Here is a 14,830-nt window from a genome sequence, read left to right as displayed (position 1 = left end):
TCACCTGTTTAACAAGCATCACTGTCAGTTGTTTCTAAAAAGATGAAAGAGAGAACCCTTCTGAAGCACTTACCAACCCCTTTATATGCTAAAGTCGACTCGATTTATTTATTTATTTATTTATTTTGTTCTACTTTCCTAGAGAAGAACAAGGGCATCCTGCACCTATTTTTGCTTTTTGGAGGGTTCACCAGTTTCAGTCCCGGCTCACTTGGTACTATAGGCAAGACAAGACATGAAATATATATATATATATATTAGCAATTTAAAAATTTAAGCCAGTTATTTATATCTTGTATATCTTTACATTTCCAAACATTTCTTTTGCCATTAATTAAAATAATTCAGTGAGATTTTTGTATGCACACGGAGTCTGACAACAGCCGGTATTCTCTACATGGAGATCTGATCTCACCATCATCGAGTCTGTCTGTAATTTCTTGTCTTGTCATTACAATTTTTTGTCATTTCAGGTTACTGTGCAAATAATTATTTTCATAATAATTTTAAATATTTTTGAAGTTTCTTTCAAAATCACTTTGCTCTAAGGGGGCATGATGCTTCTGGAGAAGAGATGTACCACAGAGGAAACATTTCTTCTGTTCAAGGTGCACTCTAAAAACTTTTACTATGATTTACGAAACAATTGTGGTGAAACATTTTTATATTTTAAAAATATTGAGTAAATTTTAAAGCAGTGATATCAATTACATATACCATATGAACTGAGTAAATGTAAGTAATAAAATGAAGTATATCTGAGTAACTGCATTTGGTACCATTACAAAAAAAACAGAGTAGAAGAAAAATGTAAAAGACAATATTTATGAGTAATATACATTTTTATAGTATGAGTAATACTAACTTTTACAGTATTTATTTATCTTTGTTAGTTATATTTAATAAAAATACAGCTGTTCGTTGTTAGTTCATGTTAGCTCAGGTACAATAAAGCTAGGCTGTGCAGTTACGTAGAGGCTAGCAATAGCAAGCTAGCTTTGAAAGCATAAAAAGGGAAAAGATCCCACCGTCCGTCCCTTCAAGAGCTCTTTCCAAAGCCACACCTCTTCCAAAACACATGACCGCGCACAGCCAGAGCAGAGTCTGCAAAGCATCACCAGAGATTGTGCTGGTCGAGGGAGGAACACTTTCAAATTACCTCAAGTCTCAAAGCACAAAACTTTACAATAGTAATGAACGTACACAACATATTAACGGTTATTGTTATAACTCAAAGCTGTTTTGTAAAGGTGCATTCACTCGTTAGAATTAGAATAATTACGAGATTCCAACTTAAAAAGCGCTGATGACGTGTGATTACTAAATGTTAACATTAATTAAGATTAATACATGTTTTAGGAGAATTCATCATTGTTAGTTCATGTTAACTAATGTACTTATCTAGTGTTAAAGTCCCACTGTAGTCAGTAATTGTATCCCTTTATTTTTTTCATCATGCCTTAAAATAGCTTAAATGTAACTCGACACCTTGCTTCATTTAATATATGTGGATTCATGAATATGCTGATTAGCCCCGCCTCCACTCGCGCACACCAGCTCAGAGATTCACTTGGCCAACTTACTGATATTAACGCTGCACAATGATTTCGCTCTTTACATCGGACACATAACTGTAATATGATTAGCCTTTTGTTTGCCTATGTTATCTAACAGCTATCTGTTTGATGTTATCTCTCCCCTGCTAGTTCAATGTTAATGATATGCTAAAGCCCGCCAGCACATTGACATGATTGGTTACAAGGTAGTTTATGACGTCAGAAACACCAGCGATTTCAAGCCACGTTTTTGAGACTGTCATTGGTTCACCTCAGTTTTAAAGAGAAAATGCTCAGCAATGATGTCGACATGAATTTGCACATGGTTTGTCTTAAAGCACATTAAAAACACCACAGACATATAAACAAGATTACAAACTTGATTTTAACCAAAGGGGGACTTTAAAAAATGAAACCTTATTGTAAATATTTGCCAAACCAACAGCAGCTTGATCATTTTACATGTCTTTGAATATTGACCTGATCTTCAACAGTCTTGATCTCTCAGCTCTGAAAATCCCGAGCCAGATGGACTCTGTACACTTTCTATGCTAAACAGTTTCTACACTGATTTAAATCAAATTAGCCAATTTTTTTTTTTTTAAACTTGCACACAGGAAGCAGGGAATACATGGAACTTTGTGAATTTTTTTTGGTTTGAATTGTGCCGCCGGGTTTTGTGGATGCTGATTCCATGGGGAACTGAAAAGTATGTTCAGATGACTTCTGAGTAACTGGATGTGCTTAGGTGCATGTTGCAGCACTAGTTCCACTTTTTTTTAAGTACACCCTTTTGATCTTTGCGTACACCAGACACAGTTCCTGCAGTGCCTGTGAGGTTTTCACAAAGAACTAGTAATACAGTGTTTTTTTCCCGGTCTTATGCAATAAGATTTGGATGTAGGAAAGGTGGTATGAGGACAAATGGAAAGAAAGAGAAGAAAAATTACATGGTTGACACCATTGCGTGCAGCTCCAGAGACTAAGCACGAGGACAGAAGATGTAGAACAATCCTACTCCTGCTTACATAACCAACATATATACTATGCACCAACACCCACAAGATGCAGCCATAGGCTCCCAATGACACACACTGCTGAGATTACTGAAGCAGAGAATGTGCTCCGTAACAATAGTGTCAGATGATGAAATGTTTGTCTTCACGGACACAAAAACTTTAAGAGTGTAAGGCCGTCTAACTCGATCCAATGGCGGTATTCGAATTAGCGGTGAAGGTCTTTGCGTGTTACTGTCTTTTCTCGTGGCAAAGTATTTTTGGTTAAATGCAATACATTTTATCTTATGTATTAACTCGTTTCATCTGACTCCATAAAATGAAAAGGTTTTTCAATGATATCTGTGCCTCACTAAAAGTGAGCGAATGTTTGACTATTCCGTTTAACTCTTCAATGAAAACAATGTCAGAGTCAGTTAAAATAATCAAATGTAACAATTTATTATGTCAGGTAAATGTATCATGCCAATTTCATAATCAATTCAAAGATAATCGATACAAAACATCAAATGCTCTGGAATAGAGAGAAGATGCAAACCCGACTTTAAGAAATACATGAGGCTGAGAGGTCTTCCTCTCAGCCTCACGGACCGATCTGAAGTACAGAAAAGGCCCTGAGCTCTCGCTGCGTTTCATTATATACCCAGACCTCATTTCAAATCTAAACATCATTCACAGTGGAAATTTACCTGCTAGTAACCATTTGCTAACAGTGAGACATTTGCATTCAGAGGTAGCACCTCTGGGTGTAGGGAGACCCTTTGTCTAGAGGCCAACACCTCCTTGTGTGCTAGTTATCCATAAAATCTCAAAAACCTTATTACCCTTTGTTTTACTTATTTGGAAATAGGACATTTGTACCAGTCGCACCGTGACATTTTAAATAATTCTAAACATGAAAATACTCTGTGATAATCATTCACATTAAAACTACATTTTCTTGGGTGCATTCAGGTGGGGGTGAGGGGAGATGTAGATGAAGTTGGTTCGGAGGTGAGACTTTCGTCTCAATGGTGCATGAAGGCCAGTTCAAATGGTAATCTCCAGAGAGGTCCTTTTGTCCTCTCAGTGTCTGGTAGTCCCCCGAAACAGACTGCCTGGAATTTCCTAATTTATCAATTCTTACAAGAGTATTTTTGTCTTTAACTTTGTGTTTGTGAAGTAGAGAATATGGTGATTCAGGTCAGGTCTCAGATGGCAGTCACTGACAGGTTTTTGGCCAAGTGTGAGGAAAACATGTCCAGGTCATATTTCATGCCCAGGTCAAAACAGAAATCTAAGAAGAAATATTTGCCGTATATTTTAGGACCATTAATTATTTTTGCATTATTTACACTATTTTTCTGACAAGACAAGTATGTTTTCCATCAAATTATTTGTAGTAATTTAATCATCTTAAAATTTTGATTCTTACTCTTTTTTTTCTTCTTCTCAGTGATGATTCTCATTACTGTAAATAAAGTATTACAGTAAAAAATACTTTATACAATTATTTTTTATTAAATCAACACTAAAGACTGTATAAAAGTTACAATTATGTAGAAATATAAAATAAATAAATAAATCGATTTGTATTTATTTTCTACCATTCAAAAATGTGGGGTTGGTAAGGATTTTTGAAAGAAGTTTCTTATGCTCACCAAGGCTTATCAAAAACACAGTAAAAACAGTAATATTGTGAAATATTATTTCAGCAGCCCTTATTATACATCACGTTACATGATCCTTTAGATATCATTCTAAAATGATATTTGGTGCTCAAGAAACATTTCTTATTATTATCAGTGTTGAAAACAGTTGTTCTGCTTGATAATTCTTTGAAAACCATACATTTAAAGGAAGACCATTTACTCGAAATAAAATATTTTGTATATTTATCTGATCTGATTGTGAGAGATGTGCTTATTTGTTATAAAAAATAATTCTACAAATAGACTTTTTTCTTTATCCAAAAAAATAATTTCTTTAAATAATAGTTATTTCTATTGATTTGGGGTAAAATGTTCTGATGATACTGAGGTAACTCAGCACACAAAGAACGTTACTCCTTTATGAATCTGTGTTCCTCTCCCTCCGTCGCGCATCTGGAGACTTAAAAACTGCTTTGTGATAGAATCAACTCACACACTCCCTCTCTCCCTCCCTCCCTCTCTCCTTTTCTCCTCCCACTCTTTCTTCCTCTCACTCTCTGTTTTCTGGAGATCAGATGTTGAGGAGAGCGCAGCAGGAGAGAGATGCAGGCGGAGGAGAGTGTTACTTTAACATACACTGAAGGATCTATAGTTCAAATATTAAGCTTGAGAAAAGGCAAAAACATGTCAATGTTTACTTTCCTCCAGAAATGAGCCCTTTATTTCACAGGGTTCATTTTTCTGCTGATTTTTTTATCATTTTGTTAATCGCTCTGTCCTCAGAGGGCACTTAACACAAGAAGTGAAAATTGTGATCTCACAAAGGCACAAGAAGAAAAAAAAAACGTTTTACTTTATTTTTAATTCTTTTAGAAAAGTGTTTTTTTATCCTTTTGCTGTGAAGAATTTGGGAAGAGTTTGATTTTACCTTGGGAATCGTTGTACTGGTGTTCCGGGGGTCAGCGCCCCCCTCTCTTTCTCTGTGCGTGGCTGCGAGAGGAACAAAGTCAGGATGACAGAGATCATGGTGACGGACTGTAATCTAAACTCAGTGTGTGAGCGCGTGGAGCAGCACTGCTGTGTGGACGATCCTTCACCCATCAAAAAGCACACCAACAGCGGCGCCAAACTGTGGGGCCGCGTGCGGAGTAAACTGCTCCGGCAAAAGGTCACTCGCTCTTTCATTCTTTCTCTGACTTTTGCTCTCTCTTTAGCTTCTGGTCTCATTCTTTTTATCAGTTTTCTGTCTGTTTCCTGGCCTTTAACTAACTGAAAGTCACTGAATGCAAACTGCACTTTTTCATGCTGTTTGTCTCGAAATGCAGAAAGTTGATCCTATAACTAGTTAGTCTCACTTTATTTGAGTTCTTTAACTACTATATAGTAACATTTAAATTAATCTGTTAAGTTTTTGTGTGCGTGTGTGTGTGTGTGTGTGTACATATGTATGGTATAGATATATAGAATAGTAAGTGTTAGTATTAATGGGTCAAATGTTGATGAAAAGCTCGGGTTGAGTTAGGCAGGTCATTCCACCAGCTTGGAACAGTCAAGGTAAAGGTCCGTGAAAGTGATTTTGAATATGTGTCTGTCAGAATTAAAATTTTGGTCATTTATTAATTTTGAGCATTTAGTAATTTATTTGTGATAAACACTATTTGTGATAGTGTTTTTTTAACACTATTAAAAAAGTGTTATTTATATGTTGAATTATGTTCTTTAAAACATGCACACAGGAAGCAAGTTGTGTAAGGTAGACCGTGTTTTGTTTTTGTTTTTTCATTTTTATTGCCTTTTGCCCTTCAGGCTCTTTTATTCTGGTGTAAACCGCTCAATACCCATTTTATTTAAAGGCTGAATTCACGTAGACCTGTCCATTGAATTATGATTGCAAGCAGTATCAATAATGTAAAAAATTCAGTCAAATTTTCCGGTTTGCATGCTGTTTAAATGAGTGCCCCCCCCTCCCACAAAAACAACAACAACAACACATAGCACCCCCAACCTAAAACATCTTCCTGTGTGCCCCTGTCTTCATCTGACCTGTATTCAATTTCAGAAGATTATTACATATTACAACTTAACTGTACATGGAGACATTAAATATACTTTTTTGTGTGTGTGTGTGCGCGCTCGTGTGTGTGTGCGCGCTCGTGTGTGTGTGTGTGTGTGTGTGTGTGTTTCTGGCTGCAGTTAGAGGTTAATTATCACTTTAACCTGCTGTCCTCAGAGCCCCTGGCGGGTATCACCCACCCACTGATGAAGATCAGTTGATCACACCTTTACTCTCACACTCACCATTGTATAATCTTTTATTAATAACACCAGCTATTCTCATGCATTTACAAAGGCTCTTATAGCTGAGATCCAGAGCATGATTTAGAAATTAATGTATTAATCTTTATTCAGTGATGCAGAATCAAAATCCAAATTTTTTTCAGACAATGGAAGGTTTTGATGATGGAACATTTGTGACCCTGGATCACCAAACCAGTCACAAGAAGCACGGGTATATTTGTGGCAATAGCCAACAATACATTGTATGGGTCAAAATTATCGATTTTTCTTATATGCCAAAAATCGTTATGATATTAAATTAAGATCATGTTCCATAAAGATATTTTGTAACTTTCCAACCGTATGTATATAAGACATTTATTTTTGTGAATGAATGCAGCACAATCGCGAACATAAATGGACAACTTTAAAGGCGATTTTCTCAATGTTTCGATTTTTTTGCAACCCTCAGATTCCAGATTTTCAAATATTTGTATATCGGCCAAATATTGTCCTATCCTAGCAACCCATACATCAATGGGAAGCTTATTCATTCAGCGTTCAGATTATGTATAATTCTCAAAAAAATCTCAAAAGAATACACATATGACCCGGAGGGATGCATATGGAGAACACTGGGGTGTCCAGCCACAGGTGGAATATTTCAACCCCAGGGGTGGCAATGTGGCTTGCCAAGGGAAAAACACATGCTCAGAGAGGCTTACAGTGGAAATACACATGTGGGGGTCGCTGAAAGGAGGGACCATGCACACGGGAGGCACCTAGCCGACGCGCAGGCAATAGACACTGGCGCCGACGTACTGGAGGAGCTCAGGGCTTTCGGGGAAGCTCACCTGAGGACAATATCGCACGTTTCCAGTCCGTGGAGTGGAATGGCGAGCAAGCTAGACACCTGAGCGGGTCCAGTACTAGCGGGTTGAAGCGAGTACACGAGAGGACACAGGCTCTACTCGGAGATAGTTGAATCCGGCGAATGTGTTCGGTGTCGCCCAGCCTGCAGCTCTGCAGATGTCTGTTAGCGAGGCGGCATGCGCTAGAGCCCAGGAGGACGCCACACTCCGGGGAGTGGGCAGTCACATCAAGGGGGCACAGTCGACCTTTCTGCTGGTATTCCAAAGCAAAGGCGTCCACTATCTTTTCCAATGAGACAACCTTTGCTTGGAGAGAGCCTTTCCCTTCAGATTCCCACTATAATAGACAAAGAGCTGGTCTGAGGTCCTGAAACACTGCGTTCTGTCTACATATTCGCAGAGAGCACGTACTAGGCAGAGCGGAGAGCACGTACTGGACAGAGCAGTGCCAAGGCTGGGTCTGCCTCCTCCAGGGGCAGCGATTGCAGGTTCACCACCTGGTCCCGGAAGGGAGTGGTAGGAACCTTGGGCACATATCCAGGCCGGGGTCTCAGGATCACATGAGAGTAAGCCGGCCCGAATTCCAGGCACGCTTCGTCAATGGAGAATGTGTGCATGTCCCCTACCAGCTTGATGGAGGCCAATGCAACCAGGAGCGCTGTCTTCATTGACAGGAACTTAAGCTCCACTGATTACAAAGGCTCAAAGGGAGCACTCTGCAGGGCAGTTAGAACCACTGAGAGGTCCCAAGAGGGAACGAGAGGAGGGCGAGGAGGATTCAGTCTCCTCGCTCCCCTCAGGAACCTGACGATCAGGTTGTGCACAACACTGATCGAACATCTCCGGGGGTCTTCTTGGTGAGAAGAGCCCAGTTGATGAAGAGGTTCCACTTCAACGTGTAGACATGTCTCGTGGACGATGCTAAGCGGAAGTGATGGTAGCAACCACCGCTGGTATTAGGATACTCAACCTGCCTCATCCCGTCCAGGAGCCACACGTGGAGGTTCCAAAGATCAGGACGAGGGTGCCAAGGGTGTTTAGATGTCATTTTCAAATGAGAGAGATGGAGAACATAGAGAGCACACAGAGCACAAAGAGAAATGGTTTAGAAGGCCTCAGTTCATGCTTTTATAATGTTTGCTCCTCCCCTTTGTTCGGTAAACCGTGAGAATTATGTTTTCCCCTCCCCCACGGCACGGGGGGAATCAATTTATGTAAAATTATAACGAACATTATACAATTATAATATGCTATAGTGACCTCAATAAAACAACCAAAACAAATGTGTGTGAAATTTTTATATTTCTTATGTTTTATACAGCTAAAAGAGCCTGGGTTCAAATTGACCCCAAGGAACACCGATGCTACAAAATGTGTACAGGACATTGAAAAAATATCAGCAGGTTAATTTTATGTTTACAGAGTTGTCCCCTTTAAATTAGGAAAAGTCATTAAATCTGAAGCAAAAAAAAAATAATAATAATTATATATTTACAGACGTTAAACATTGAATGGGGTCAAATAGACCCCAAAGATAATAGGAGAGTTAATTGTTTATTGAACATTATTCATATTTTTTTAAATAATTATTAATTGAATTTACTTAAAATCACAGGATGTGTTTTGGGTTCAGTAAGAACTCAATACAGTGTTAATGTGAAATATAATTACAATTTTAAATAATTGTTTTCTATTTGTATCTATTGGCGCTTTTCACCTGGATGGTACGGCTCAGTACGGTTCGGCTCGCTTTGCTTTTCCACTGCGTGGTACGGCGCGGCACGGCTCGGTTGCTTTTCCACTCTAGTTAGTATCGCTTCAAAGTGGGTGGGATTATGACTGATCATAATAGTTATAGTTAGTTATAGTTTATCCGCTCCTCGGCAACCAACACGAGGAACGTCTGCGCTTCTCGTCCACTGACCACGATTCAGCAATTTCTTTTTTGGAAGTTGTTTTCTTCTTCAAGCAAGCAGTTTTAAAACAGGTGCTACAGCGGTGGCTGTTACTGGCTATTTAAATCGAACGGGTTTGATGTCTCGCAAATACAATGACGCCGGTAGTGACGATTCTGTCTGTCTGACCAATCAGTCATCTACAGTGCGTCCACGTCACATTTTAGTATCGGTACGGTACCCTTGGAACCTCAACAGAGGTGGTACCATTTAAAGTGAGCCGAAGCGAGCCGTACCGTACCATGCAGTGGAAAAGCGCCACAAGTGAGTCGTGCCGAGCCGAGCTGTACCGTACCATGCAGTGGAAAAGCACCACAAGTGAGCCGTGCCGAGCCATACAGGGGAAAAGGGCCACAAGTGACCTGTGCCGTGCCGTACCGTACCATGCAGTGGAAAAGCGCCATATTTTTAAAGATGTATTTATTCCTGTGATGGCGAATCTGAATTTTCATCAACCAATTACTCCAGTCTTAAGTGTCACATGATCCTTCAGAAATCATTCTAATAATATGCTGATTTGATGCTCAAGAAACATTTCTTATTATTATCAGTGTTGAAATTGTTGTGCTGCTTAATTCTTTTGTGGAAATCATGGTATTTTTGAGGATTTTTTGATTAACAGTTCAAAAGAAAAGCATTTATCTGAAAGAGAAATATTTTGTAACAAAATGTTAAAGCTGCAGTCCGTAACTTTTGGCACTCAAGCGGTTAATTAACAGAACTGCATGTGTCTTGCGGTAGAACATTGTAGCCGGAGCTACTTCTCTCTGTTTATGTCTTTGACGAATCATGCAGCTACTGTGCTACTCCGCAGTGGTACAACCCAAAATATGTACAACCTCTAAAATAATCTGAATACAGCACTTATTATAGGTGTACCGTAGTGATTGTAGTCGCTTATTATATAAATTTGATACATTTTGAACACAAAAAAAAAGTTATGGACTGCAGCTCTTTAACTGTCCCTTTTGATTAGTTTAATGCATCCTTGCTGAGTAAGTATTGATTTATTTTAAAAAAAATCGAATAAATCTTACTGACCTGCTTTAGAGGAAAGGGATGGGTGTTGTTTTGATTATAACTACAGTATTATAACATTGATGGGATTGCACTGGTGAATGGCACATGATCCAATTAATTGTAGCTCAACATTCACTGTTGCTGAATGATCATCCTGCTGTGATGAGATCAGTGCCTTCAGACTCTGCATGTAACTTGTGGGAGTAGGTGTGTGTGTGTGTGTGTGTGTGTGTGTGTGTGTGTGTGTGTGTGTGTGTGTGTGTGTGTGTGTGTGTGTGTGTGTGTGTGTGTGTGTGTGTGTGTGTGTGTGTGTGTGTGTGTGTGTGTGTGTGTGAGTGAGTGAGTGAGTGAGTGAGTGAGTGAGTGAGTGAGTGAGTGAGTGAGTGAGTGAGTGAGTGAGTGAGTGAGTGAGTGAGTGAGTGAGTGAGTGAGTGAGTGAGTGAGTGAGTGAGTGAGTGAAAGAAATGTAGGTGTCTCCACATGGGGTATCTGCCTTGCCAGCACCTGAGCAGTAATTTATGTGCATAGTCTTTCTGGCTGTAAAAACAAAGCTAAATAGTCTCTGCTGTACTTATGTGTGTCTTCTGCCCAGTTGGAGTTAATCCTCTTCCTGATCCACTGACCCAGGACTGACGATAGAGACAGACAGATAACAGACAAAAACCCCTTGGTTAGGATCCTGTAGCTGTAACACATCATTTTCACTCTACACTCTTAAAAATAAAGGTTCTTTATTGGCAGGTTCCACGAAGAACCACTAACATCCATGTAACCTTTCCTTTGCACAAAAGGTTCTACAGATTAAAATGTTTTTAAGACTAAGAAAAAATGGTTCTTCTATGGCATCACTGCAAAAAACCCTTTTTTTGTAGCCTTCATTTTTAAGAGTGTACACAACAAAGCAGGACACAGTCTTTCCGTGTGCTGAGCCCATGCTCTTTTGAAGTTCTCTACCTCTTTTCTTTTTTTATCCTGTCTGTCTTTCAATGACTTCCTCTTCTTCTGTTGTTTCTCCAACATCATTCTGTATTGTTTTGCTCTAGGAGCATATTCCTTTATATAAAGGAATTCTGCCTTTAAATCATATACATGTACTGTAGACACACCCTGCGTTTGTATTCCAACAGGTACTGAACAATAAAGACTGTGTGTCAAAGGTAGACAAAGACATTTACTCATATATAATCATAATCAGACACAGGTGTAATAGATATACAGATAATTGCCACTTACTGCCAATTACATTTATAAACAAACCCCGTTTTGCAGCGCTTGGAAACACACTTGTGAGCTCTCTCACAGATGGTCAGTCTCATTGACTGAATATTGAATGAGTCTTTGAGGCCAAGAGAGTGTGTGTGTTTATCTGTGTTCAATGGTGCATTAAAGGGTGTATGGAGTGATTTCAGATAAAGCCATACTCAATACAGCAAAGGTTCTGAACTGAATGAATTGCAGGTTTGTGGGTCTGTTTGGGGCAGCATGGGTAAAAAAGTGGTAAATGCTAATAATAAAATGAAAATAACAGTATAATCATATATAGTTAAGACAATAATATAAATATGCTCATCACCTTGCTCTTGAATATTTGGTTGTCAATATGAAAGGTGACATTCATCTGTCACTAGTCAAATTATGTAGATGATTGACTGAAAATAACTTTTGTATGACTGTTCATATTTTTGCTACTGTGTTGGGTCACCACTCGAGGTCCAATGTAAAATGTTAGTCAGTCCTGAAGCAAAACCAGTCAAGTATCACTGCTCTTTATGCAAGCACAGATATGAATAATTTGCTAACCTAATGCTAGTGTGATTCATTTGTACAGTATTTTATGAGCACTTTTTTTCCTTACTGTGACATTAAAGGGATAGTCCACCCAGAATTAAACATTCAGTCATTCACTGTATGACTTTCTTTGTTCTGCGAAACAAAAACAAACAAAAAAATGGGTCCAAACAACATTGGACCCCATTGACTTTCATTGACTTCTTTTATATTCCACAGAAGAAAGTCTATACCGTTTTGGAACAAATTGGGGTTGAGTCAATTATGACAGAATTTTTGTTTTGGGGTTAACTCTCCCTTTAACAAACCTCAGGACTCAAGGAATGTGTGCTATTGTACTGAATTTGCTAAATTGTTGCCACATGAAAGAGAAAACTAATTGTAGAAGAACACAGTTTACACTAATGCTTGTAATAGTGACCCTTGTGGCAATTACTCCTCTTTTGAAAAGAAGAAAAGAACAGAAGGAGGGAGGGTCTGTGTGAAAGAGATGTATTATGCATGAGAAGAATAATATGTCCCCAGAGATGAACCTATCCTCTGTAACTTCTCTCCAGCCTATACTGCCTCACAAATGGTGCTCCATGTCTTAACATGCTAATGACTGAAGCACTGATGAACCTTGCTCCTCTTTAAATGCCAGCTATTATGCTAATGGATGCTTTTATCACCCACATAAATCTTCTGCTGCCAATGTGAGGGCACTTTATTTTATTGTCCTTGTTACATTGTTTTTACATGTACTTTCTATAGTAATAAGTAGACTTAAGTAATTAATGCGTAATTACAAGCCCAAACCCTATATTAAAGGTTGTATCAGTGATTTCAGGCCCAAAAATAAATGTCTAATCTTTCCTAACGATCCGCTAGCTGCCCGCCCCATAAGCATGCCGTCCAAAAAACGCGTCTCTGTAGGCAGCGTAGGCTCTGAGATCTGCACACAAAAACAAATGTGTACAACCACCACTCAAAACCAAAATAAAGTGTTCCAACCAATCACTGACAGGGGCGGGTGTTGTGAGGTTTTGCGCTCGTGCACGGCTGGACGCGAAATCGGAGCAACACCCGCCCCTGTCAGTGATTGGTTGGAACACTGTTTATTTTGGTTTTGAGTGGTGGTTGTACCCATTTGTTTTTGTGTGCAGATCTCAGAGCCTAGGCTGCCTACAGGGGCAGTCATGGCCTAATGGTAACAGAGTTGGACTGGTGACTCAAAGGTTGCTGGTTCGATTCCAGTACCGGCAGGAATATGACTGAGGTGTCCTTGAGCAAGGCACCTAACCCCCAATCGCTCCCCGGGCGCCACTCAAGGCTGCCCGCTGCTCCGGGTGTGTGTATCCACGTTTGCAGTGTGTGTGTGTTTTCACTACTCACTACTCTGCTCCTAATGTGTGTGCACTTACTTGGATGGGTTAAATGCAGAGGTCAAATTCCAAGTATGGGTTACTATACTTGGCCATCACGTGTCACTTTCACTTTCACTTCACTTTCACTTTTCACTTTCACTTTCACTACAGAGACGCGGTTTTTGGACAGCATGCTTATGGGGCGGGCAGCTAGCGGATCGTTAGGAAAGATTAGACATTTATTTTTGGGCCAGAAATCACTGATACAACCTTTAAGTACATGTTGTTAATTAACACCTTACATTACATAAATTCTTATATTCCTATGCAGTGGCATTTACTGTGCATGGTACATCAAAAGTTTTCACTGTAGCATGTTAAAAATACATAGTAATGCTGGTAGCACTTTATTTTATAGTTCTGTTCCCCATGTACATACTATGTACTTATAGTAATTACAATAACTGGGTAATAACTAGGTACTAACCCTGAACCTTAAGTACCCTGTAAGTGCACATACTGTAAAATAAAGAGCGACCGTGATGCTTTTTGGAATTCTTTAATATTGGTATAATTCAATCCTTCTTTCATGTTTTGTCTTCTGATTTGTGCATTTTACAAAATGGGTCCATGAGGAGTTATTAATATTATTCCTGGTTCTCATTTAGCAGATGTTTAGCTTGATTTATGATGCTGTCGTCTTTTAGTTTAACTGGTTTGTATTTATTAGCAACAGAGACATTAGCATCTAATGGTAACTGCTGTAATAAATGTCTGTTTAAAGTATATCTTAACTATCAGGGTATTTACAATAGTTGGGTTTCTCGACTTCTGGGGTAGTTTTTTGCAGTTACTTTAGTTCTATTTTTAGTAGTCACACAAACAAAAACTATTTGATCATGTTTTTTTTTACTTCAACAATTGTGTTCTTCGAAGAACCTTCCCATATAAAAACGTACCAGTACCATGGTAATACATGGTACTTTGGTATTCTTGAACCATAGTAGTTAAATGGTACTCCAAGGTAATTCCAATAATTCCATACGACGTTCAAAGAAATAAAAGTAACAGTGCTTTTTACCTTTTTTTTTTTTACAGTTACCATATATGATAATCATTCAATACCATGGTATATATCAAAGTTCTATTCTATAGTGATCTGATACTGTCACTGTACCTTGGTACTACCACAGTACATTTTTAAGTATGGTCAAGTGTTGTGTTTAGCTTAAATGGAAGAGATTTAAATATGCTATAGACCAAAATGTGTACGATGATGGTGAAATATCTGAGGATGTCATTGATGAGTCAGCAGATTATTGGCATTTCCTGTGTGATTAAGTTACGTTTGCTGAAAGAGGCCCAGCAG

At 38.8% G+C, this 14,830-nt stretch overlaps 1 protein-coding gene across 6 annotated transcripts in view; it reads left to right on the top strand.

Annotated features, from left to right (window-relative positions):
* The window catches only part of abr (ABR activator of RhoGEF and GTPase), a 320,646-nt gene that overhangs the window by 287,588 nt on the left and 18,228 nt on the right, over positions 1-14,830 (top strand). Inside the window, exon 1 of one of the 6 annotated variants that reach the window (XM_077231909.1) lies at positions 4,767-5,371. The exons of the other annotated variants lie outside the window; for them this stretch is intronic. Coding sequence (XP_077088024.1) covers positions 5,216-5,371 — 156 coding nt within the window. The 5' untranslated portion in view covers positions 4,767-5,215. Of the gene's footprint in view, positions 1-4,766; positions 5,372-14,830 lie in introns of those variants that run through there. 6 annotated transcript variants of the gene reach the window in all.

Source organism: Siphateles boraxobius, unplaced genomic scaffold, assembly GCF_051911475.1.
Source record: "Siphateles boraxobius isolate OS27281-9 unplaced genomic scaffold, OSU_SipBor_1 16, whole genome shotgun sequence".
Classification (NCBI taxonomy): domain Eukaryota; kingdom Metazoa; phylum Chordata; class Actinopteri; order Cypriniformes; family Leuciscidae; genus Siphateles; species Siphateles boraxobius.
Note: the sequence above shows the minus strand (reverse complement) of the source record. Positions and strands in the feature narration are given on the sequence as shown.